Raw genomic sequence first — 27,805 nt, 5'->3', positions numbered from 1 at the left:
AAGAATCGGCTTGTCCTAAACCAGTCTAATGAGTGCAAAGGACTAACCGAGAGGAGGAAGGTAATTAAAACGCTTGTTCTTTCTACTGTAAAAAAACGTGGGGTTCTGAAAAAGGTGCCTACAAACATGACTGTTTAAGAAACTTAAGGTGGATACAAAGGTGGATACAAATTTGACTGCTTAAGGCTTCGAGCTTGATTAAAAAATTCTGGTTAACTGAGACTTCACCCTTTGTGTTCCCCAGCCTTCTGTGTTTCTAACTCCTTTGAAAAAAATAAACCTTTCCTTATATATACACGGGACATCTGTGTCATTATTATAAATAATAGTTTATATATATGTATATGTATGTATATATATATATATATATATATATGGTTTGGGAGAATGTTTAGTGAACATAAGAGTTTCATTAAAGTTCTTTTATTAAAAGGACATAATGGAAAAAAACATCAAAGATGTGATTCAGTCCAGAAGTCCTCACTGGGCCCTTTACAAGTAAGTAATCTTGGAAAAGTCCTAACCTCTGAATGTAAATTTTACAATCTCCCTACTTCGTATTATTAAATATTTAAAAAGAACAATGTGTAAATGTTTGATGAGTTTATGATGTTTTTCATATCTCACAAAGAATATCTAAATTTTTAGTATTCTAATAAGATCCTAAAGGATTTTGTTATATATTTCAGTTATGGTGTATTTATTATATTTATAATCTCTTACAATAACCCAAAAGAGATTAATTCCCAAATTGAGCTTCCTGTTTTTAAAATAAACACAAATCTAAATTAAAAATCACAAATCACATTGAGAATACATAGTTTTTTGCTATCTCTATAAAAAATGTTTGGCAAAATGTATGACCAGGCTTTTAAAAATCTAGTGTAAAACAATGTCGGTTGGCACGTTACCGATATAATATCATCATGCTCCCACCCAAATTAATAATCATTTTAACAATTCTGAACAGAATTCAGGAACTACCAAACAATCTATAGAACCTGGAGAAACTGGCACAATCACAGCTATTTACTAAGTACCTACAATAAGTCGGACGATATTTGTGGCATTTTACAGATATCTGTACACCTTTCCTATAATCCATAATATATATTAAAAAAACATGCATCAAAGAATGGCATCTTTAAATAAAAGAAAAACAATTATAAGAAAAGAGATAGCTCAGTACTAGGCTTGTTCTTATTTAACATTTTTAGAAATGATCAGGAGGATAGAATATAGTGCGTTCTCTGAATTTGCAACTGAAAATCCAATCAGAGGGAGATAAAATGCAGTCAAGTTTTTAAAAGACAAAGTGAGTAAACAGAAAAGAGGTAGGTGAGTTTCACTGGAAGCAGAGGCAACCCAGTGTATTTTTGAAAAAATCTAAATCATATTTATGGGAAAATGTTTTACATTTTAAGTTCTAAAAGAAGAAATAAACCTGAGAATTAATCATTGTATGCCATTCTTTGAATCCATGGTCCACTACAGTAAAAGGGGCAAAAACCCTGGAGTTCCAAGATGACAGACTCCGCCCTCCCCCTCCCCCCAAATACCCTTATGACAGCAGCAGCTATCTTGAAGCTTGTGTGTGATGGCAGCCTCCACACATATAAAATGACAACAAGGCCCCAATAAGAGGGTTTTTTTTGTTTGTTTTGTTTTTTTTAAATAAAAAGGCAAAAGAGAGATCCCCACATACAGTATGACTAGACTAGGACTAGCATAAAGGTTTCCTTAGGCCTGGTATTTATGCCTCTTTTCTACATTTAGGACCAACATTTTCTACTGCAAATAAGCTTATAAAAGTATCATTACCATACAGTTAGTATGAGCTCAAGTAAAATAAATCCTAAAATGATTTCTACAAACTCACTGAATAACAGGATCATAGTGAGCAGTGTACACACTCAAGGCGATTCTGAAGTGTGTCCCAGACTTTAAAAGCTAGCGTCATAGAGGACAACTTGCTCCCTGGTGCCCGAGAGAGAGGAGACTGGATCTGACCCAGCTGAACAACGGGCATTCCGGGTAGCTTCATGTACCCGGTAGTGCACCGAGGAGAAACTCACTTCAGGGCATTTTCTGGTGGGAGGTGTGGGTTGGGGAGGTGGACAGGCAAATACACAATAAGAATGCCAGCTAAGGAAGGAGACGACATCCACCTTCATGGATCAATCCCTAGCTTCCATCACAGTGCCTGGTATATGGTAGGTACTCAATAAATATTTGTTAAACAAATGAAGGAACTTCTCCTATGTGTCTCAGTTTCTTCATTGCTTCCTCAGTGTTTCATGCAATCCCCAGATTCCTTTCCCCTGATACCACTCAATGGAAATTTATCTTACTGAAGTCCCCAAAGACCTCCCATGGCCAAATGCAGTGGACATTTTCAATCTTCTTTGATTTATCTGGCATTTGGAATTCCCTCCTTTAGGAAATTCTCATTCTCAGCTTCAAACGATACCAGTCTTTCCTGATTTTCCCCTTTCGGTGTTCACTTGCTTTCCCCATCTTACTTTTCTCCCTCTGTCCACCCTTTAAATGTTGGTATTGCTTGAGGTGCCATCCTCAGACCTCTTTTGACTGCATACCACAGATTCTTAACCCCAGGTGTAGAGCTCCTCACACAGGCACCCCGGTGGAAATTTGTTTTCTTATGTGCATTCCTGTGCAAAGGGGATCCACAGGATTCATCAGGTTCTCAAAAGGGTACGAACCTCAAAAAAGTTCAACACTGCTGAACGCACTTGTTCCAGGTGATGTAACTCACCCCATCGCTTATGTACCACCCATTTACCCTAATAATGCCCACATGTCTAGGTCTGGTCCAGATACCTCTCCTGAATTTCAGATCAAAAATATCCAACTGCCAAATGATGGTCAACTCCATTTAGATATCCTACAAATTTCTCGAATTTAGAAATCCAAAACTAAATTCTCAAAACTGAATCATTATTTAACAAATGTCAGAGTGCCTACTACATGCCAGGCACTGTTCTAGGCACTGGGGAAAACAAGCAATGAACAAAGGCTTGGATTCTAGTACTCATTCTACCATGTCTGTTTTCTTGGTGAATGGTTCAATTTCATGACCAGTAAAATAGCTACATTTCTTGAGAATTTACTTTGTGGTGGCTTCCTATGAAGCCACTCATCTTCTTGAAGAGATATTTTAATCTCTTTTTTAGAGATGAGGGAATTGTCTCTCTGCCGCCAGTAGACCACTCTTCCCATCCAAACTTCTCGCTACTGCCAGAGTGATCTTCCTAAATGCAAATCTCATCATGCCACTTTCCTGATTAAAATCCTCAACTACTCCCCAGAGTCTAAAAGGGGGGGAGATCCTAACTCTTAGGTAGGCACCTACCACATGATCTGGCTTCTGGCTCCAGCGCTCCTGTCAGTCACTGCTCCCGCCCCCACCCTGCTCTTCTCTGTCCCTACCCCACCACACTGAACAACATGCAGTTAGCGCCTCAACAACACCGAGTTTCTGTTCTTTTTCTGTTTTCTGTTCTTCTGCTTCTATCTGGTTAGTTCATCCTTCAAGGCTCCCTTCAGGGATCCCCTGCTTCAGAAGCCTTTCCTGACCCTACCTGCTCCCACATCTGGGGTAAGTACCCCTTATCCGATCTGTGCCTTAGCGCCTAACCCATGGTTCAGAATTGTTGGGGTTATTGTTTCTGTGTAACTATGACTGAACAATCTGAGGGGATTGCTGAGGGGAGGAATTGTGTGTTTCTTACCATATCTCCAGTCCCTAACCCAGGGCCCGACTACATATTAGGTAAATAAATGTTTGTTGAAACCAAACAATAATGCCTTGATTTCTATCAGTAGCCATTCATTTATCCATATATGGGTACCTAAGAATAAAGAGTACTTATGTGGTTATCAAAATATTATCAAAGCATTCTTTTCTTTCAAAAGAGTAGTTGGCAATAGCTTCAAAATTATAAATTCACTTCAGTACCTTAGAAATGTGAAGCTCTGAGGAAGATGTATAAAAAGGGAGAATGGGAGAAAGGCCTTATTTTCAACTTTATTATAAGAATTCAGATTCTAGACAAAATAATACTCATAGATTTTAAAAAGTTGCAACTTTAGGTGCTCTGGCTCTTCACAATTTTACAGAGATGTGACTCAACTTCTCTACCTTCCACCCACACAGCAGCTGTGCTATAAAAGCAGAGCCAAGAGTCCCTGACTAGAAGGCAGGTTTTTCTCATCCTTTCCCGTGCTGCCTCTGACACCCAAGTGAAAAGCAACTTTAAAAGGATGGTATTTCCTGCAGTAATAAAAACGTGTTGGTATAAAAGCTTTTCACAGCATGCCCTCACACAATAACCCCAACTAAGTGTAAATAGCAATTTACACCTGATAGATATTAAATACCTTCTCAGAAGCACCTCTAACACAATACCACTTTAATATCCTTTGGCCTCCACATTCCCTTTAATATAAATGAAGCTAAATTATAGCTAACTATTAATGTCCTAGCTTCTTTTCTCTAGTTTAGGCAGGGTTCACTTATATAGAACCGATTCTAGAAAATAAGCTGAGAGCAGAATTTGAAATCAACTGCTCTAGACCTTATATGCTTCTAAAAACCAAATAACCCTCATATTTATTTCTTGTCCTCCAAATTCAAGCCTTTAGAACAAGACCACAAATAACATAACACGAAGACACACGTGAGACCAGAGAAGTTAGAAAACATCACTTCATAAATTATTATCTGGATTTGGGTAACATACGCATATCTTTAAAATATCCCAAACTCTAGATAACTAGTCATATAATACGATTGAAATCATATATGTATACAGTCTCTGTATTCTGTGAGAGACTAAGGAAAAAGGTTCTTAGACAACTATTAAAAAGGAATGGGATGTAAATAAATTTATCAATAACCAGAGAATCAAGGAAATAACACCGACTAACCAGTGAAAACTGAAGCGTGCTGTTTCTCCGATGTTAAAATATGCTGGGTCTATTACTAAATTACTGGAGATTCTGCTGTCTTTTTCACCACTAAATCCCTATGCCTGGCACACAGGTACTCAAAAAACATTCCCAAATGAGAAATTAAAGACTATCTACCTCCCTCTCCATCAAGGCCATCTGCCCTCAGAGAAGTGGAGAACTAGGGACTAACTCACCCTCGGACAGTCTGCAGAGCCCAGCGCAGGCTGGGCAAAGGCATGTCCTAGGAACTTTCTTCTCTCTATCTTTTAGGTGCCTAACATCCTTAAGCGGTACTTGGCTGTCCTAAACCCTCAAGTCAGGACACTTAGCTACAGGTTCATTCCCAATAATGCAAGACCCTGCTTCTTCTTCCTCCAACTGCCCCACTTATCTCAAAATGCTAATCAGTGCCAATGTGTTCAGTGGGTGATAGGTGACGTAAACTGGCCTCAGGAAAAACTGGGAATAGACGAACCCCTAACTGACAGCAAGTTACATTTCCCCCCAATTTTTTTTATTGTGGTAAAATAAAAATAACATAATTTACCATCTTAGCCATTTTCAAGTACACAGTTCATTGGTTATTAAATATATTCATACTGTGCTACCATCACCACCATCCATCTCCAGACTCTTCATTTTTTAAAACTGGAACTCTGTACCCATGAAACAAGAACTCCCCATTCTTCTTGTCCCCAGAGCCCTTGGAAACCACCATTCTCCTTTCTGTCTCTGATTCTGACTATTCTAGGGACCGCATATAAATGAAACCATCCAATATTTGTCTTTTTTGTGGCTGGCTTACACCACGTAGCATAATATCCTCACGGTTCTTCCATGCTGCAGCTTACTTAGAATTTCCTTCCTTTTTAAGTCTGAGTAATATTCCATTGTGTGTATATACCACATGGACACTTTGGTATATACCGTAGGACACTTGGGTTGCTGTATCCACCTTTTGGCTATTGTGAAAAGTGCTGCTATGAACATGGCTGTGCAAATATCTCTTCAAGATCCTGCTTTCAATTCTTCTGGGTACATACCCAGAAGTAGAACTGCTGGGTCATATAATAATTCTATTTTTAATTTTATGAGAAACCATCACCCTGTTTTCTACAGCAGCTGTACCATTTTACATTCCCATCAACAGTGCAAAAGGGTCTAATTTCTTCAGGTCCTCACTAACGCTTATTTTCTGTTTTTTTGACAGTAGCCATCCTAACAAGGTATATTTTAACCATTCGGTCAGAGGCTGTACATTTTTAATACGAAAGTATAATTTCAGGAACAGTTTGCTCAAATAGATTTTTTTCTGGGCAGGGAGACTATACTCATTGTCTTCTAAATTATATACAGCAAGCTCCTATCTACTTACTCTGCCTGTATTTGAAACTGATTTGGCCCAGATTTGGTTCTGCAGAAATTATAACTAATAAAATAACCAATTTCAACTGCACAACTCTTAAGATAGGCATGATTTTACTAACAATAAGAGCAATGAAAGGTCAAGTGCCTAAAATATTTTATTGCCTTATGTTGAAGAGACTCACTTTGTTTCATCATCTCAACACTAGCAATTCTAGAAATAACAGCTGACCCTTGAACGACGCCAGTGTTAGGGGCGTGTGCCATCCCACCCCACAAATCCCTGGGTAACTTTCGACTCTACAGTGTGCCCTTCATATCAGAGGATTCAACCTGGGCGTACAGTAAACAGTATTTTGATCTGCAGGTGGGAATCCACAATTGGAAATGTGGAATTACTGCTTTCCATCTGGGGTTGGTTAAATCCATAACTGCGAAACCCACAGATAGACACAAAGGGCCGACTGTATTAACTGAAAAAAATTTGCGTATAAGTAAACCCGCACCTTTCAAACTCATGTTGTTCATGGGTCAACTGTACTTAATTTTAAAAATAGGTGCAAAACATTTAATTTAAAAATACTATTCAATCATGTCCTCAATAATTTCCAATTGCACTGGTACAGAACCACAAGTATTATTCAAAGAGGAGCTTTGACTTACCTAAGTGTAAGAAAATAACAAAAGCTAAAAAGAAAATTTTATAAGCATAGGTAAGAGTTTGAGTAGCAAATAACAATCTATTACCCACTTATAAATGCATTGAAAGAAAACTGTTACCTTAACAGAACTAAGAAATAAGATTATAAAATAGTTTCGGATCTTTCAACTTGAAATTGTTTTTTCAATCCCATTAATTTCCCTGATACTCTTAAAATTTAAGAGAGTGTCCTCTTAAATTTTAACATCCCATTACTTGCATTTCTAAGTTACCTTATTCAGATAGAATAAACCTACTAAACGGAGCAAAGCCAAGAAAGTGTTGTTTTAAATCCTGAACACTACATGTACCAGTACTAAATGTTAATGACCAAAAAGATCTGGGGTGGCAAATTCATTTTATCATAAATTAATAAAATATTACTGCAAAAGACCTTATCAAAAATGCCACAATTCCTAAACAGGAACTCTTCAATCCACCCCACAACTTTTATTTTTGGGGGGAGTGGCCAATTTTCAAAAAACTCATTTATATATAATTATTTTTTTCATATATTTCCAATACTTCCATTTTCTTTGGAAACACCTATTTTTTTTCAGTGTTTTTCCTCAGGCAGTTTTACCTGTACAAGTCCCTTACTTTGCTAGTTGGGTCTCAGAAATTTACTGTTCACAGATGATTCTCTTCGAAAGCACATCAATATTCACTTGTAAGAAGCTTTGCTTCTACTCTAGTCTCATGACACTCCCAGGCTTAAACTGCCCTATTATTTTATGCCAGTGGAGAAATGGTTCATAGATATATGAGATCCACAAACATATCAAAACCTCATTATGGTAAATATAATATAGTCTTAATTTGAATAACAAAAAATTGAAACTGTTATACAGTTAATATAAAACATATAGTATATAGACTACTGGGTCAGAATCTAGTTAAAGAAACATAACCACATCCCTCCCATATGACTTCAATACCGATAGCTTAAGACTTGAATGAGAGCTGTTTACTCTGGAGAGCTTCCCCAACAGGTCCAATTAAAAATAGCTTGGTTTAGCCTTTAGGCCCAAAATACCTTAGAAGATGTACTGGTTAGTCACTTCCTTTAACCCTCTGCATTTCTATCCAACCTAAAACTTAGGTGCTAATTATTACAGAAATGGCCAAAGAAAAAAATAATTAAATGCCATGAAAACACAAATAAACTAAAACAAACTGAGAACCCAAGTAATATCTATAATTCAGAATTAATTGTGTTAACTGGAAACTTTTTTTATGTTCCTATTCTAGGCTTTCAGCACCGTTAATATTTCAAAGAATCCATGACAAATAAAAGATCGCCTACTCCAATCCCTTCATTTCATAGACAAGGAAAGTGAAGTCAAGGAAAAAGAAGCTACGTGAGCACGAACACGGCTAAACTATAGCTTGAACCAGAATTCAGGATTCGTAACGTCACCTTCATTCACGCTACTGCTATTAATTTAAAGGCCAACAGATAACGTAGGAATATGCTCGATAATGGCCTAAAATTTTGTGATTCTAGATTTCCGCAAGTTAAGAACTAAGATGTCACTAATCCCATCACAAAATAGTCTAAAATAAAATGTTAAGCATGGAAAGTGTCCTCTACTGTATATTATCTTTCTGAAAAATAAAGCGACGACATTTGGGAACTGCCATCTGTGCTTCTCATCTACTCAAAACGAAGCCTAAAGTTTACTATAATATGGTGGCTTTATGTTGTTTATAATGTCAAGCCCACTCTGTTTAAAACACACACGTGTGTGTACACACACACACACACACACACACACACACACAGACGGGCTTCTCTGTGAAGTATCAGAACTTCTGGAGTTGAAAGCAACCATCCCTGCCCAGCCTTCAATATGACATAAAACTCAAACCTCCTGTTAGAGCAAATTAGCAAAAAACATTGGGACGTCTACGCCCTGAATGGTACCAGGTCAAAAGACAGAAAGCTTATAAGCCTTTCTTCCCACCATAAAACTTTCACATCAAACAAACAGTATCTAGAAAACAAGTTATAACCCTGAGCTTACCTGGACAACAGGATATTGATAATCCATACAATACACACCATACATAGCAAAGGGGAAAAAGAAATCTTCAGGTAAAGACAGTACCAAAAGTGTCTAAGCTCTTGTCTTGTTTGAGCTGGCTGTCCTGTCCCAAAGGACTAGGTAGCACCAAAAGATACTTAGCTGACTTGCAGTCTACGTAGATAGGTATGCTGGCTCAGATGGCGAAGTGGGAGCTCGGTTCAGCCCGGGCTGCAACCCCAATAAGATTCAACACTACACAGAAGAAATGTTCAGGAAAAAAACAAAAAGCTTCAACTGAGTTACGAGTTATACACCGAAAACGACACTAGAGATTTGCTGTTACTGTTGGTTTTCCTGACAACTCCACCAGAAACTCAAGAGGCAGAGAATGACAGCCAGGAAAAGGAACATGGGCTCCTTAAAGCGGCACGCAAAAACGGTAGGAAGCATGAGGTATCCAGGAGCCAAAATGATATATACGTTCCAGGATTTCAATGCGTCAGAGGGAACACTCCCAATCCAGGACATGGAAAGGCAGATGGGACTGGTATTATTTCTCTATTCCTTCTTGGGCAGGACCATGCGCACGCGCGTGCACACACACACACACACACCCTTCTCAATGTCTCCGGCAGAGACAGGTGTTAGGATTAACTGTGTAAAACCCTTCTGCTATGGAAAGGAATGGGAGAAAAAAAGAAGTCACACTGCTCTGCTACACGCAGTAAAGAGATCCCCTTTCATGATATTGTACGTTTGTGTATCACTTAACACCTCCTTCACTCTGCTTTAACAGAGGCTAGGACAGCTGACAGGATCAGCACTAAAAATGAGGAAGGTGGCCCCAACTCGGAGGCAACATGAGTCCACTGGAGACCGTCAGATATGCAAGATACTCTCTCAGCTGTTCCAATCAAACATGAAAGGATTAACTCCGGCTGCCTACAAAAAGGTGGGGGTGGAAAGGTCTTGTCAGAAAAGCCAGTTGCTTTTCTCATTTTAGGAAGCTGCTATGCCCGCCCTCCCATTATATACAAACACACATGTGCGCACATATTTCTATAACAGATATTAAAAACACTAACAAACATGGACAGGTGTTAAGTCAGCCTGACAAAGCACGGCAGGTTAAAGAGCTGGATTTCAGAGCCTCCACGGTCCATCTGAAAACCAGGGAACTGCTAAGTAGTTCTTAGAAAACAGGACACAGAGGGAGAAGAAAGTGAAAATAAATGCTTACTAAGAGACACACCATTTATAACTATTGCTCCTAAGAAATCCCCTACTTGGGGCAAACATTCAAAAGTTCAAAATGATGCACAATTCTAAATTAGTTTTGGGGGTTACGATCTCCCTAATCTTGGAGAGCTAGTAGTATTATAACATGTTTTAGTAAGATAAAACTGTGAGGATTCAATGCAACTGTGATGAGGCATTTGTGAGAATACATGTATTACCGTGCCCCCCACTGGTGTGCTTTTTCTCCTTTTATGGTCATTGCAATTTATTTTAGGATTGTTCTGAAGGAATTGGTTTTTAAGAGTCAAAATGGCCTTGGTACAACTAAGACAGTCTCTTCGTTAAACATTTACTTGAGATCAGTTCTAAGAGATTAGAAGAACCACTATAATGTACTAGATTATCTTCAGATTAGCGGTAGTGAGTCTGTGAGAAATCAGTGCAGTCTAATTAAAAACATTTACACACATACGGTATTGTGCTGAGCACAGAGAAATGGGCAGCCCTGTTGTCAAGGACTCTACAGTTTATGGGAGAAACACACAAGCACACAGGTAAAACCAAAAGGCAAAATGATGTTACAGCACAAAATTAACCATTGCAAGTAACTTCTCTACAGAGGGCTGTGATAATGAACTTCGGCTGAGAAACCGAAACTTTACGAGTTGACAACTGATTCGATCTAAACCTGAAAGTGGTCCCAGAACAAGTTACTGAGGGCCTAGTCCATTTCTGAAGCTTTAAAGTCCTCTGGAGGACAGATCCATACCTCAAGGTGAAAGATGTGACTGAGTATGTTGCTGAATAATGTGCTGAGTGTTAATTTCATATTTGTAAATGCATGTATGTATCTGTATGTTAATCAAAAAATTATGTATGTTTATAAGCTTTATGTCACGTATGTTATGTTATATATTTATGCACACACATAACTTATTGGTTGACACACATACCAATTTATGACATATATTACATGTATTATATACAGTATATATATTTATACACACACACAAATATTACAGACGTTAGACAAAACCAACACCTCTAGGGGGTGGGATGGTGGGAAGGGAGTTGGTTTTCATTTATTATGTTAGAGATAAACTTCTTATTTGTTCCAATGCATTTAAATTAGCATTTATTGCTCTGATAATTTCCTTTTATACATTTAAGGGAATCAGAACAAATTTTATTTTGATTACAAGTACTGTGAAAATTAGTAATACTCCCTGTCTCTAATTTCTATCATTACTTTTGCTTTACTTAACATGATAGCTGGCTATAACCTCTCATTTAAGCCTGGGGGACATAGATCAGAATCAATCTCAATCATATCTAGATTCAGTCCAAACTGTACCCAGCTCTAGTTCCAATAGCCTTTCAGAAAAATGGCAAAATAATTCAATATTTGAATTATAACTCCCTGTATTTTTTGCCTTTTTACCCACCTGTTACTGTAACATTCTCAACTCAGAAATTACTGTGATTCCCTCCCTCAGAACAGACTGGGTATTTCCTTTAAATTTTAAATACTATCATATTTACTCAAAAATTCCAGCAATAAAAAGACTCATTCTCCACAAAAAGTTCTGAGTTATTAGCTGACAATGCCAATTTATACCATTTGAAAAGGTATACACTACGCAATATTATGAACGCTTTTATAGTATGAAAGTTTTTGTGTTCTCATCAATTAGAAACACGAATACAGAAAATGGCCTTTTATAGACATTACTATATATCTCATTAGCAGAGACACGCAGGCCATACGTTTCAACACCTGGCACACTTAGAACATGTCTGTTAAATAGAATGTAATAATATCAGAGAGAAACAGACCTATGACGTTTAGAGCTAGATATCTAGAAACTTGCCCGAGACTTATGAAATCTAAACATTGCTAAGGATGAAGGAGACAATGTTAACACATGCGGCTGGGGCCGGAGGGCAGGGCTGGTAACACTGCAGCGCAATCTGCACCATCTACAAACCCAGCGACCTAAAGACTTACTAGGTACTGGGTAACCTGTGAGGTTCTTCTCTTCTTTACCTTTCATTCTTGTTTTCTTCTCTCCCTTTCCTTTCATTCTGCCTGTGCCACAATCCTACCAAGCCTGTTCAAAGATACTCGTTAGGCCTCAAGGTAGAATGTCTTAGCAAAGATCTCTGCTCTAACGTATAACATTGGCTTCAGTAGCAATAATTTTGGAAGGTTCCAAAGAGTGCGGATAATATAGAAGTTCAAAGAGAGATAGTGCTTGAGATAGACAGATAGATGAGGATGGAGGGAATGGGGGAAATAAAGATCCATATGTAGGTAGGATATGTAGTTAGAAATATGTAAGGCTTACTTAGGGATCGGTGTGACCCGTCCACTTGACTGGGGGTAAATAGTGGGAAATGGCAAGAAAAGTAGGATGGAATCACTGTGGAGGGGCGAGGACATCAAGCTATGTACTTGAGACCTTATCTTTAAAGATGGTCAGAGAGGGAGAGAAGCATTTTGTGAAAATGTTCTGGTGGCTGCAGGAAGAATGGAAAGGGGAACAACCGGAAGGCGGGGAATGGGTTTGAAGTTATAGCAGGACATCCAATAGGAAGTGTCTAACGAGGCCTCAGCCCCAGAAGAGAGCAGTCAGAGTTAGAAATGAAGATCCAAAAGGAGTGAGGGGGGAACACCCAGGGCCACAGTGTGCTTCAGATTCTTTTCCCACACTTATCCCTCCACAACATTTACTGAACATCAACTATGTACTGTACTTCAAAAAAGAAAAGATACTTAGAGAAGGAAGCAAAAGAAAGGAAGAGAGGGAAGGAGGGAAAAAGGAGGAAAAGGAGGGGGCGGGAGAGAGCGAGCAAAGGGCTGAAAATAGAACCTTAAGGAATACTCACTTTGAGAAAGCAGAAATAGCAACAAAGGATAAAGAGCTTATGCAGGATCGTGCACTATTCACAAAAGCCAGGACACAGAGGACATGTGTTACTTTTCTTCGATCCTGCATCCCTTATACCAGCGAAAGTATTTCATAAATGGATACCAGAGATGAGTATATAACAACGTCAAGTAGAAAAACAGGTTAAAGGGAATGCGAATTTAGAAAAGATGACTGAATTTAGCAAGTAGGCAATCAAGAGAAGTTTTGAGAGAAAGCTGTTTTAGTAATATCAGAAAGAGGATGGCAGCAAAACTGATAAATTCATGATCAGAATGAAAAAAGACACGATGCCTGCAGATAAACTTTAATAAAACTTTCTATCTTGGGATACTTCTTTGTCTTTCAAGTGGCAAATAAAGTACAAAATAATCACAGATGCATTCAACTACCCACTATTACCTCTATTAAGGTGACTATATCTTGTTTTGTTTTTTGCCTTGGTGCCTTTGATCATACTGTTTCCTTACCCATTTCAAAATGTCCAAATCTTAAAATGAACCCCTTCTAGGCCGACCTTAAATGGTATCTGCTCCACGAAGCTCTTCCTGATTACTTTCAAAAATATTCATATGAGAGTTCTATTGGTTCTAAGATACTACGAGAATTGAATTTTCTACACCAATGGAAATGCTTTAAATCATACCCACCAGAAAACAGCAAATCACAGTTAAGTACAGAAAGACTCCTTCATGTAACACATGGTACAAAAAGAAGAATGGGTAAGCCATGCTATGGCTGAAATGCATTATTCTACTTAAAGTGAGGCACAGGGCATGCAAACTCTGCAGCCAGAAAGTAGGCCAGAAAGTAACATACTTGTTAAAAGTGTCTTTCCTTACTCTTTCATTCTAAATCCATACTACTCAGAAGTAAAATGTATCCATAAATAATAGGACAATAGGCATTCATTTTAAATCCAGAAAGATAGATAGTACATAAAGGGTAAGGAATAAAGATAAAGATCAACTTTTAAAGCAGAAAATAATTGTCAATAATCTAATACTGTTAGGAAAATATGTCTACAAATGATTGCACATACACTATCTGACGTATTAGGGCCTTTTACCCTCCACAGAAACGTTTATCTCAACTCATAATATCTCTGTGGAAGATTACGAAGTGGTCACAACACTTCACACCCCCTCCATCAAGAGGTGGAAGTTTTCCTCCACTCCTTGAATTTGGTCTTGGCCTTGAGATTTACATTGGGTATTGAAATATTAGCAAATGTGATACAAGCAGAGGCTTAACGTGTACTTGTGCACTGGGGCTCTGCCTCCCTTGCTGCTCTCTGGAATTCTGAGGCTACTGTGGGAAGAACCATGACGGATGGATAAGAAACCACGTGGAATGGACATGAGCTATTTCAGTTGAGCCTCCCAAATCAATGAGCTTCACAAATGCTGGACACAAAAGTGAGGTTATCCTAAAACACCTAGGCTCAATCAACCCAGACTAGAAGAACCACCCAAATTCCTCACCCACAGAATTACGAGCAGATAACAGAACAGATTGACATTGTTTTAAGCCATTAAGTTTTGGGGATGTTTGTTACGCAGCAAATCCTAACGGATACACTCTGTCACTGCATAGCATTAAGAAGTACGCCTCAATTTGACACCAATACCTCACTGTCTCAATCACCGCAGGCATAACCAGGCTGTGTCATTCCTCCAACTTTGTTATTCTTCTTCAAAGTTGTTTTGGTTATTCTAGGTCCTTGGCATTTCTATATGCATTTTAGAATCTGTTTGTTAATTTCTATAAGAATCTTGCTTAGTTTTTGATTGGGATTACTGTGAATCTCACCATCAGTCTGGGGAGAATTAACATCCTACGAATCTCAAGTATTCCAGCTCATGAACACAGTATATTTCTCTACCTCATTCCACTCTTAAGAAATGGGTTTTTAAAGCTTCTAGCCATCTTTTCTCTAAGCACATAAAGCAACCAAAAGCTACACCCGAGGTCTGTGATACCCCACTATGACTTTTCTGAAGGTGACTAGTCCCTTAACAGTCACATTCCTGTAAGACAGTGTGGTATTGGTGTCATGATAGAAAAACAGATCAGTAGAGCAGAATAGAAAGTGCAAAAATAGATCGACAGGTGCAAAGGCAATTCAGTGGAGAAAGAACAGTCTTCTCAACAAATGGTATTGGAACAACTGGGTATCTATCCCATGCAATAAAAATGAACCAAGATCCATACCTTATACCATATACAACATTTAACTTAAAATAGACCACAGACCTAAAAATATAAAACATGGAATTGTAAAAACTTCTAGCAGTAAACCTTTGTGACCCTGGATTAGGCAAAGATTTCTAAGATCTGACACCAAAAGCACAATTGTAAAAGAACAAATTAATAAAAGGGACTTCATTAAAAACTTCTGCTCTACAAAAGACATTATTGAGAAGAATAAGAAGACAAGCCATAACTGAGAGAAAATATTTGTAAAGCATATACCTGATCAAGGACTTGTATACAGAATATATAAGAACCCTCCAAGTTCAACCATAAAAAAAATCCAATTAAAAAAATGGGCAAAAGATTTGGACACTTGGTCAAAGAAGATACTGGGATGGTAAATAAGCACTTGAAAAGATGCTCAATGTCAGTACTCATTTGGAAATAAAACACACAACCATACCACTACATACCAATTAGTATAACTAAAACTAAAAAGAGTGACAATACCCAGCGTTGACAGACTACGGAGGAACAAAAAGTCTCAAATACTGCTGATGGGTATGTAAAATGAGGAAAGAGTTTAGCAATTTCTTAAAAAATTAAAATTACACCTATGATATGATCCATCTATTCCACTTCTGAATATTTAGTCAAGAGAAATGAAAATACATATCCATAAAGACTTGTACGTGAATACTCATAGCAGCTTTATTTGTCAAAGCCTAATGCTGAAAACAACCCAAAGGTCCTTCAACAGATAAATGATGAACAAATAATGGTTTATCCACAATAGACTTACTTAGCAATAAAAATAAACGAACCACTGGTACAGGCAATAACACTGATGAATCTCAAAATAATTATGCTGGGTGAACAAAACCAGGCAAAAAAAAAAGTATTTATTGTATGCTTACATTTTTATAAAATACTAGAAAATGCAAAGGCATCTATAGTGACAGAAAGCAGATCGCTGGGTGCATGGAGATGTGTGGAGTAGGGGAAGAGTTAGAAGGATTATAAACAGGCACGACGAAACGTCTGGAGATGATTAATATATTATCTTGGCTGTGGTGATGATTTTGTGAGTATATACATATGTCAAAACGTAATCAAATTATAAGCTTTACATATGTGCAATTTATTGTATATCAATTATACTTCAATAGAGCTGTGAAAAAACCAAAATAAATGAATTCCTGTCCCGTTCACTGCAATGAGTTTGCGGAGGGCTAGTTATTTTCTTTAGGGGTTGGGGGTGGACTGGTAAAAGGAGATAGGGAAAGCCACCAGCATGTCCTAAAACATTACAGAGAAAACATAATAATGAGGAGAATTATGGGGATGGTGGCAAATTACGTATGCAATTTAAGCAGAAGTAAAAAGGCAAGTTTTTCTGAAAATTACTTCTGCTTAGCATAGGTTAGATGTCTGGTCCGTACCCCCTTAGCACTTGCACATACGGTATATCCTTTTCAACTTGTCACACAGTAACAACTTGTCACACAGTAATTTCAGCCTGTCCCCCTTCAGGAGGGCAGGGACTACATAGCCTGGCTTATTCCTCAAAGACTGCCTGACACCTAGCAGAATGCCTGACTGGTGCACATAAGCAATACAGCGCGTGGTTAAGAGTTCAGGGTTCTGAAGTCAGACCACCTGGATACAAGCTGTAGCTGCCTTACTTTCTAGCTGTGTAACTTTGGAAAAGTTATTTAACATCTCTCTGTTATTTAACATCTCTCAGCTCCTTCATCTGGAAAGAGAAGATAATAATACCCATCTCACAGGGTTGGCGATGATTGAATCAGTCAACATACGAATAGCCTGGCCATACAGTGAGTACTGTGTCAGGTTGGTGCAAAAGCAATTGCGGTTTTTGCAATTATTTTTAACCTTTTAATTTGCAACTACTTTTGCCCCAACCTAATATTATAGCTGCCACTACTGTCATCATCATCTCCAAAAATTTCAGAAGGGCGTTTAGAGGAGATTCAGGATTATCTGATTTATGAAGCCAGATCCACCTAAGGAATAAGTGGCCTCAATAGGAAGCAGATAGTATGTAAAGAGCTATGTAATTGGGTTAGAAAGAGGAAAGGCAGTGGAGGGGGAGAGGAAACTCTGACACTTACCTAGTATGGGGCAATACATTTCTGTTTAATGAATTAATCAAGTGAGAAGGCCATGCTTGACCAAGAAGGGACTATTAATATGCAAAGGAACAGAGAAAGTACAAGTGATTTTTATCCCAAAGCAAATCTCCTCAAGTGCAAAGCAGGTAACATGTACAATGAGAAACCATTCCCTGGTGTTCAAAATTTAACAAGCTAATCAAAAGGAGAGGCCATGGGGTCTTGAACGTAGAACTGCCTCTCTTCCTGGATTGTGTTCACCATGCTGTGCCTTCCAGATGAACCATCAGGCACCACCTGACTCTCATCCCTGCCGGGCGCAGGGGCAGGGCTGACAGCAGCCATGCAGCAGTGTGGGAATCCTTGGGTTGGCACCAGCCCCTTGCTCGATTCAGACCTGTAATCTCTTCTGACTTTGATTTAATGCAGCAATTACTGGTAATGTGGTTTGAAGGAGATAAATGCCCAGTGTAGCCTGCTGTCGCTTACTCTGCTCACGATGCAAGAACATTTTTTAATTAAAATTCTCTTTATGATAAAGGAGCTGCTTCACTGAATGTTTCTGTGCAGCCCTGATATGGAGCTTCTCCTAAAGAGGATTAGAAATCAAAGTTGCCTCTCCTCACTTCTGGCAAAGCATGCACACGCAGTCACTCCGTCACCTAAAGTGATTCCTTAACCCTCAATTTTTCCCATTTATATAATTAGATCCTGGTAGCAACTGCTTTCCACTTCTCACAAGCACAATGTCAGCATTACCGGATTGCCAATAATGAAGACATCTCTCATTTTTTTGCAAAGACAGTCCCTTAATTTCCTTTTAAATAAATATGCAAAGTACACATTCATAAATATACATGCATAAACATAAAAAGACTATCAATTTCATTTGGAAAAAATAAAGGGTAGATGAATATAAAATATCAATAGTTCTAAAGCCAATTTTATTTTAATTCATAATATAATGGTTTACTATACACCTTTTGTATTTAGGAATCCTTGAGTAATTGTGATAAGTGAGATAATCATAAAAAGACTAATATAGAGGCTGTCAGGATTTTTACCCCCTGAATATAAAACCATCATGTTCAAGCAGTTTAAGGAATCTACATTAGATACTCCAATTATTAGTCAAAAAAATAATAGCAGCAACCACTCAACAACTAGAAGGGAGAATAGTAATTACATGGGCACTCAAGAGAGATCATTCGGTACAGGTTTTGTTTTGTTTTGTTTTGTTTTGTTTTTAGTTTCAGGTGTACAAGACAAGGTAATACTTAGACGTTCATCGGTACAGGTTTACTGATTTCAGAATCAATTAGCAAAACTTTTGATCCAATTACAAAATTTCCCACACCTAAAAGCACACACATGGTATATACACACACGCACGGTTTGCTAGGATATATTTTTTTGATTGCTTGGAGAGGGCAGTCATTGACAATTACCCTTTAAAGAAAAGAAAGAAAGAAAAAAAGAGCACAAAGTCCAAATCAGTTATATTCTGCAAAGTGGAAGGAAGCAAAGATATCCAACACCAAACGTGTTGTTTTCTTTTCCTAAGGCACACAACACAATTTCAATGTGAAGGTCAAAAGTTAAGAACTGATATTCTGTTCCACTATCAGAGAGCGGCGTCTCAATTATAATAATTCAGCTAAGAGCCTCTAAACTTGTATAACATCCCCCTTGCAGAAAGGTGCCATATGCCTTCTCAGGAAATCCAACACCAGCTCCCTTCTCAGGAGGTCTTGCCAGGACCTACTTTAGTCTCAGGTGCAAGAATACAGAACTGATGTCATCCCTGCAATATCAATGTTACTCTGAAGAAGTATGTATGGCTCTAAAGCTCTTTGTGAGAAAAAAGATCTTTTCCAGAGAGAAAGATATCTTTGAAAAAACAACGAATATATGCTATATATAATATACACCTTGGCCCTTGGGAAATTGGTTTGGCATAATTAACAAGATAAAGAGGGATTTAGGATAAATAAGATGAAAGTCAGTCTGATCCTTACAGGATTAAACCCAAATTCCTAATATGAAGCCAATGATTTTCAAGATCAGCAGCATATAACAGGATTAAACCAATATCGGTTTTGTTTTCATCCTGGAAACAATCACAGTTGGCAAATGCAGACACAGAGCACCACCTCAGCAGTTAAACAATGGAGGAGAGTTCAGGGCTAAAAAAGGGGGCCCTTACTCCAACTCGGCTTGCTCACTGCCCTATTTCTACAAGTCCAAAATCCTTTACGTGTAATTCCAAAGTGTACAAAACTTGGAAAACTAAGTTTCTTTCTTTCTTCTTCATTCCCCACCCCAACTGTTTTTTTCAGTTTGTGGTGGTGGAAGAGGAACTATTTGGTGATAAAATGTGACCTAAACACCATGATTGGTGTGAATATTCAAAAATATTTAGCAGCAAATATATGAATAAGTGAGATTACAAGGTGTTACCTCATTTTCCCTCTAAAAACCAAATGATTAAAAATTATGATAGACATCTGGCCCCAAGGGTTTCAGATAAAGAACTGTGGAATTGCATGAACTTTCCCAATGTGTAGTTCTTCAGCTTAAAACCATAACATGCATGATGGCAAATCAGGAAAACAAATGAAAACTGCTGATACAATAAGCAACAACATGCCAAATACTAGTCACCAAACTGCGACAAAAGCCTAAGTGGACATGCACTGGGCACAAATTAGACGAGACAGACCAGCTAGAACCATGTATGTTGCAGACTGATCGCTGCATTTTAATAATGGCCAGAAAAGCAGTTTATTTTGAGGGAAATTTCTCAAAACTCTGGTTTAGGGGTAAATTTTTAAAACTTGCCATCAATCAAAGGCAAACAGAAAAACTTTGGGGGGATACATCAGAAAAGATACCATGAAGGTTCTATGCAAGTGGCATAATTAGATAAATATCTAGTTCCTGAAAACCTTTAGAGATCTATCATTCTTAGAATTTAATTCCTAAAACAATTTAACACGGAAAGGCAATTTGGACAACAGCACGTGTACCATTTATTTCTCTTGGAACATTTGTACAATAAATTTTCAAACTCACATTTATATATATAAATTCATTTTCAAACACCATTTATGTCTCTTGGACCATTTATATTTATACATTAATTTACACACATTTCTCTTTGTCAAAAATACTATCAATTAACATAAAACTAGTGACTTCTGCTTCCAGGAAAAGTACATCCACTTACCCCAATTCCTCCCACTAAGTACAATTTAAAACCCCAGATATTTGATGTGGTAAACAAATATAAGAAGACTTTTAAAGGAGGAGGGAAGAAAGCAAACTGGATCAGGACTTCAGGATATATGGTAAGTTCCCTGGGTTTTCTTTTTTCCCTAAGAAAATAGAGCCTAGACTTGGAGCTAAAGAACCTGGAAATGCCAATGGGAGCAGACATAAAAAAGCCCCAGCAAAAGCCTGCTCTCTGCAAGGAAGGACAAGGAAAGGGGCAGCCTAGCAAGACAGAAAATTTTAGACTATCCAGCCAAACCCCACCTCCTTCCCATCCACATCAGCAAGGGCCAAGTGGGGAGCCCTAGACTCCTACCCTCACTAGGCTATAACCAAGCACCCCAACACCCCTGCCCAAGTAATACTAGAAAAAAAGAAGTAGGGAGCCAATATGTTCATCCCCCCACTTTTAGGGGAAAAAAAAAGTAGAAGAAAACCTTTAGGACCTAGGACTAGGCAAAGAGCTCTTGGACTTGACACCAAAACATGATTCATAAAAGGAAAAACTGATAAATTGGACTTCATCAAAATTATAAACTTTTGTTCTATGAAAGACCCTGATAAAAAAGGGAAAGACAAACTACAGAGTGGAAGAAAATATTTGCAAACCATATATGCGAGAAAGGGCTAGTATCTAGAATACAAAAAGAACTCTCAAAATTCAACAGCAAAGAAACAAACAACTGAATTAGAATATGAGCAAGACACTGACACCACCAAAGAGGGTACACCAGTAGTAAATCAGCAGGCGGAAAAATGTTTAGCATCATTAGCCATTAGGGAAAACAACGCAAATCAAAGCTATCATGAGATACCACTACATATCTATCAGAATGGCTAAAATAAACAAACAAATAAAACAACAATGTCAAATACTGGTGGGGATATAGAAAAACTGAGTAACTCATATATTGCTGGTGGACATATAAAATGGTACAGCCACTCTAGAAAATAGTTTAGCAGTTTCCTAGAAAAGTAAACATGCAATTGCCATAGGATCCAGCAATTACACTACTGGGCATTTATCCCAGAGAAATATTCACATAAAAGTCTATACACAAATGTTTATAGCAGCTTTATACATAATAGGCAAAAACTGGAAACAACCCAGACGTCTTTCAACATGTGAATGTTTACACCAACTATAGCATACCCAAAACACAGAATACTACGAAGCAATAAAAAGATACAGGATCCCCATCAATGTCCTGGTGACGACATTGTACTATAGTTTGGCACAATGTTACCACTGAAGAAAACTAAGTAAAGGGCGTATATGGGTTCTCTCTGTATTATTTTTTACAACTGCATGCAAATCTACAATTATCTGAAAAGTTTAATGAAAAGGAAAGTCTATCTGCTGTTATAAAGAACATCACTGGGACAAATGGCAAAATGAAATGTGGGCTGCAGATGAGATAACAGTATCTGTATTAAATGCTCTGGTTTTGGAAACTACCATGGTTATCTAAGAGACCGCCCTTGTTTTTAGAGAATAAATATGGAAGTAATGTATTTGGAACTAAAGACACATGATATACACACATACAAATACATACATACATACATACACACACATACATGTATTTTTAAATTTACTCTCAAAAGGTTCAGAACAATTCTAGAAAGAAGAGAGACTAGTAAAGCAAATGTGGCAACATGATAAAAAAAACTTTGGAGAGTGATAGATATATTCATTATCTTGACTGTGTCACAGGTGTCTGCCTATGTCAAAACCCCATCAGTTACCACTTTAAATATGTGCGGTGTATCTACAATTACCTCAAAATAAAGGTAAAACTACTTAGCACTGTAATCCAGAATGATCTGAATACATCTGCCAGCAGCTTTATATTTGATGTCACCCAGAATACCACAAAATGATTATGTCTAATACTCATAATTATTTGATTACCTTTATTCTTGGAATCACCAAAACATTTTACAGGCTTTACAATGTATTCTTTGTGTTCACTAGACACATAGTTGCTCACATCATAGGACAGAATCAGTATGCAGACGCCTCCTCATAACTGCTTTTTATTTATTACTCATGTTTCTTAAATAAATTAAAGATTGTTGCTTTGGTAAGGGCTATTAGAACTTAAGAGACATTTCCTCTGTTAATATGTTTGATTAGCTTTTTGAAAAATTAGTATTTTTTGAAAATTATTTTATGATGAAAAAAAGACTCACACCTTCCATTTAATCATCACTTTGAATTAAGTTTTTTTCTTTATTACCTCCAGAGTAAGTTCCCTTCAATCACCTTAGCCAAAAACAAAACATGAATATCAAGCAACAGACACACTTTTAGACATCATTTTACCACTGTAATATGCAACATTGTATATCATACCACTTTTTAAAAACTAGTTTTTATATGACCTATATAAACTGTTAAAACTGAGTGGGACGAGGGAAGATTGACTAAGACAGAAGTACTGGTTCAAATCAATTAAGGACCAATACATATTAACACGAGTATGTATACAATCTGTCTAGAAAGTCTGGGTTAACACTAGAGTACTTGTTACTTCCCACTTAAAACAACAATGGGAAAGGATTTTTCTTGGATATGTTGGATCGTCTTTTAAAACTGAGACAACATACATAAAATTTCTAAAAAAGTGATCATCAAAATTATGTTTCTTATGAAAATGTATCAGAAAGTATATTATTCACCACCCAAATCACAGAAATCTAGGAAAATCAATCCCTAAGTCCTAAAATGTTTCTGGGGGCAGGAAGGAGTAACTGTTTTACTCGCTGTCTCCTTCCTTGCATTCCAGCCGGGTTGTCTCACTCACTGCGCCAAGCTTCGGGCTAACCAGTTTAGGAATTCATTCCTACCTTCTCCAACAACATACAGAAGTAGGTCTACGACGAGGCCGTGGACTGGTTCAACATCCAAATCAAGCCTGCTGTGTATTCCAGCACCCACAATGGTGCGTGGCACACAGTAGGTTGCACAATGTATTTGCTGAATAAAAGGGAAAAAAAAGGACGAAAGAAACGGTATCCGAAACTATTTACTAGAGGGTCCTTGAATGCCCAGCATTCAGGCACCTTACCCAAGAATTGGATCGCATCAAAATTCACCTGCTAGACTAGTCTCCCTGGATTCCAGACTCGGACTTGCGCGTGGACCTTCATCATCGCTTGACCTTTCTGTTCTGACTCAGCCCCAGCAAGTAAGCCCACTCTGGCTCTAGTTTTCTTACCCATACAGGCCCTCACTCCAAATAGATCACCTGGATCCAGCCTGCTGTTTCCACCTAACTACAAAGCTGCTTAATACAGAAACACCCAATTTCACACAGCCTCTTGACCTTGATTCCGTCTGGTAGTTCTACACTACCTGTGATTTTAGTGTGCACGTTATGCGATTTGGAGCGATTCTGCATTTGTTGCTTTTCAGTATCCTACAACTGAGTTGGGTAGCAGTATCTTTTTATGATGCATCCTTTTGTACAACAGGATAAATTACTTGCTCTTAGTCACAGTAAATGACAACGTCTAGATTGCAGCTGATTTTCCAGGATCTTCTGTCTGGCCCATTAAATGCCATACTTCCTAACTCAGCTATTTCAATTACCTTCAATGTTTTTAAAGAAGTACTAAGTAAAGAGACATGAAAAGAAATTAAGTTCCTTAAAATGTAGATTCTATTATTGGCTGGTACAGGTCTAACATGCATACACATTTTTACCTTAAATTTAACCCATTCAAGTGGTATGATATACAATGTTGCATACTACAGTGGTAAAATAATATCTAAAAGTGTGTGTTTTGCTTGATATTCATATTATGTTTGTGGCTAAGGTGATTGAAGGGAACTTACTCTGGAGGTAATAAAGAAAAAAAACTTAATTCAAATGCCAAGCAACTTAATTCAATTCACATGCCAAGCAACATTAATCATCTAAGAATGTCCAAATATTTCCTGTGGCGCCAAGTTCACTGTATTCTGGCTAAGTTTGGAGTGTAGCGGATGACAGAAGAGTTAATGCATTCTTAACATGGTTGGGTTTCACGGGGCCCATGAGTCTCTCAAAATTGTGTGCAAAATGTTGGAAATAGTACTGTTCTGTAGACCTGGTCCAGAACTTTCATTAGGTTCTCAATGAGGTTCAAGACCCAAAATAAAGACTAAGAACCAACAGGCCAGAAAATTAACAGGGTTATGAGGTAATTCCTTCTTTATGACACTATTCCATTCAAACACTCCTATTTTTCCTTGGTGAACAACAAATATCTCTAATTTCACCGTTTTCCCCAAGCTCATTTTCTAATCCTACCTCTTTTGAATGTTTTCCTTTGATGAAGGGGACTTTACTTTCATTTCTAACCATCATCTCCTTTCATAAACCCCCAACCCCTTTCTCTTCTATGGACCAGAGACCCAAATATTAGCTCCACTATAATTCTTTCAAGTCAGGGACCAACTGACAAGAAACATTCCAGCTCCAACATTCCAACTGTCTTACTAAGGGGCTAGGCCACTAAGAGAGAGCTTTTGTTTTGTGTGTGTGTGTGTGTGTTCTGTTTTTTATTAAACAGTTGTTTAAGCCAATCTGGCTTCGAATCCTCCAGGGAAATCTGGGGTCAGGAGTCTTCTGCCCCATTTTGGTCACACCCAAACTGTCCTCATATCGTCCCACAGCTTTCAGTCTGAACATGTTTTAATGACATACTTCTACTGCAGACTTAACCAACGTGGAAATTCTTTTAGTCACTGAGAAAATTAGAGACTCTAAACCAGTGTTTCTTAACCATGTGAAAAACCCTTGTTCTACAATATTCACTCACTTTTATCTTCTGACTCTTCCATCAGCCCAGAATAGCACAGACAGCCTTAATTTCTGAAATTTCTTTTTGACTTAGAGGTTCAAACATTCCTTTTGAACTGTATAGTATCCTTCACCCCAACCCGGAGATTCTGAGGTAACCCTGCTCCTCATTCCTGACTACTGAGACCACTACACAGTGTGTTCACATGGACTTTTGTGGAAGGTCCATTCCAAAGGTTCAAAATCCATCTATATATAAATGTCATGGACAACAGACAGAGGCTTTTCAACTTCTGTTTCATAAGAAAAACAATAAAATCGAATACAAAAATGGGAGTTTTTGGTTAACTGAGAACTGTCATATGTGAGAATCAACATCGTAACAGAGCACTAACCTATAAATATGTGATGACATTACGAGTATCCACCACACGGCAGAGTGCAGGCACACAGTGCAGAGACTTGGCTGCATTTATACAAAACATGCTTTTCTGGACAAACGGCCGATAAAAGCAGGTTTCAATTTCCTCTCAAAATACTAGGGGATATTATGTTTTTAGGCATTGACTTCCAGTGATTTGAACTTTTAGGATTTGTTTGGAGGCAACGAGGAGTTTAATGAACTATATTCTTTTGACCTTTTATTCAGAGATGTGTAAAGAAACATGATTTAGTCCACTTACCAATGCAATGAGAGACATGGCTACAGAGAATATGAAATTTAAAGAAAACAGCTCACTGGGGCTCTGAACGTGTTCCAGGTTGTCTTTCCTCTTCTTCTCATTGTTCTTCTTAATTTAAAATCTTTTCCACATCAGAGCCAGCACTATTTTCCCCTCCCCCTGCTTTACTTGCTTCCACTTAGTTCCATATTTTTGAAACTGTTCATTTGACAGATTTACTCTTCTTGCTCTTACTTCTTCATGCCAGTTGGCTTCCATTCAACAGTATCCTGGGGGAGTTGGTATGTTGCTACCTCCTTTGAAAACTATTGGAAAAGGTCACTATTTTCATTTCTGTTAATTACCTAGGGAGAGACCGATGAAGGGAAACTAAACTTTGGCAGTACGTAAACATGTTTCCAAGACCTATGTTCTGAACTACAACTGGGTTTCCCTGAGTAATCAGTGTCGTATGGTTGGAGGAAAAGGGAACGAAAGACATGTGGAGGTAAAAGCAGGGGATTTTGAAAAGTAGGAAGATGTGGAAGGCCCAGTGCCGAAGAAAAGGTGTGCTAAGCAACAGTTAAGAGGAGCTTCAGATGAATAGGTTATCAGCATGCAACACCAGAAATATGGGAAAGTGGTGAAATCCTGGGAGCAACAAATTATTAAACTGAAATAAAGACTGATGGAGGTGGAAACGGGGAAAAGACTGATCTCCCACAGGAAGAGGCCAATGATCAATTCTTAAGGATAATCGAACTAGCCTAAGCTGAGCTGTTCTTGTTCGAGGGGTTCGGCATGAGACGACAGGACAAATCTCCCTTTCTTCCTAATCAGATGGGAAGGAATACCATCAAACTCAAAGCAAGAGAAAGAGAATCGGGATCCAATGAATTCAAAAAAGGCACTAGCAAGAAATGGTCGCAGGCGTCCTTTGTTAACTGAACTGGGGTTCAGTGTTGGCATGCGGCCCGAAGAAAAACTAGCACGCCACCATGCACCAGAACAGAAAGGCCAGGCGAAGAGACTACCCAATCTAAAAAGGGTAATGTTTAACCCTTGGCACATGGGTAATGAGGCATCAAATTATTTAAAGACCGTGCTGACCACTGGGAAAGTAACGCCTCAACATGAGGGCAGACTAAACTCTCTAATTTAGAGTATAGACTTGAACTTGCCAGCCTTCTGTATCCAAAGCTGGGCAGGGCAAGGGTAGGCAAAGACTGACGGCTCTAAGCAAGATAGCATGCTCGAGTTCAAATCAGTTCAGCATCTCCTCCTGAGTACCTGGTATGTGGAGGTGCTGAGCTCTATGCTAAGTGCTGGAACACAGAGAATTCACCCGACTTGAAAGAGTTCATGGGAGAAACCACAGTGGCTTGTCCATGACCACTAAATAGGGTTGCTGTTAGAATTCGATGTGTTAACGACCTTAAAATGTTTCGTATAAAGCCTGGCAAATGGTAGGCATTCAAAAATCAGTAGCTGCTAACCAGCAACCTTAT

General features: G+C 38.1%; 1 protein-coding gene across 38 annotated transcripts in view; it reads right to left on the bottom strand.

The window, feature by feature from the left end:
* The window catches only part of RBFOX2 (RNA binding fox-1 homolog 2), a 257,128-nt gene that overhangs the window by 88,118 nt on the left and 141,205 nt on the right, over window positions 1-27,805 (bottom strand). Inside the window, exon 1 of one of the 38 annotated variants that reach the window (XM_081060019.1) lies at window positions 9,067-9,645. The exons of 36 other annotated variants lie outside the window; for them this stretch is intronic. In XM_081060019.1, the coding sequence (XP_080916145.1) occupies window positions 9,067-9,111 (45 nt within the window). In that variant the 5' untranslated portion in view covers window positions 9,112-9,645. Of the gene's footprint in view, window positions 1-9,066; window positions 9,646-27,805 lie in introns of those variants that run through there. One more of the 38 variants, XM_081060011.1, reaches the window with a different exon arrangement.

The sequence above is a fragment of the Rhinolophus hipposideros genome (assembly GCF_964194185.1).
Source record: "Rhinolophus hipposideros genome assembly, chromosome: 9".
NCBI classification, from domain to species: Eukaryota; Metazoa; Chordata; class Mammalia; order Chiroptera; family Rhinolophidae; genus Rhinolophus; species Rhinolophus hipposideros.
The sequence above is the reverse complement of the archived record's forward strand: the minus strand, read 5'-3'. Positions and strand labels throughout refer to the sequence as shown.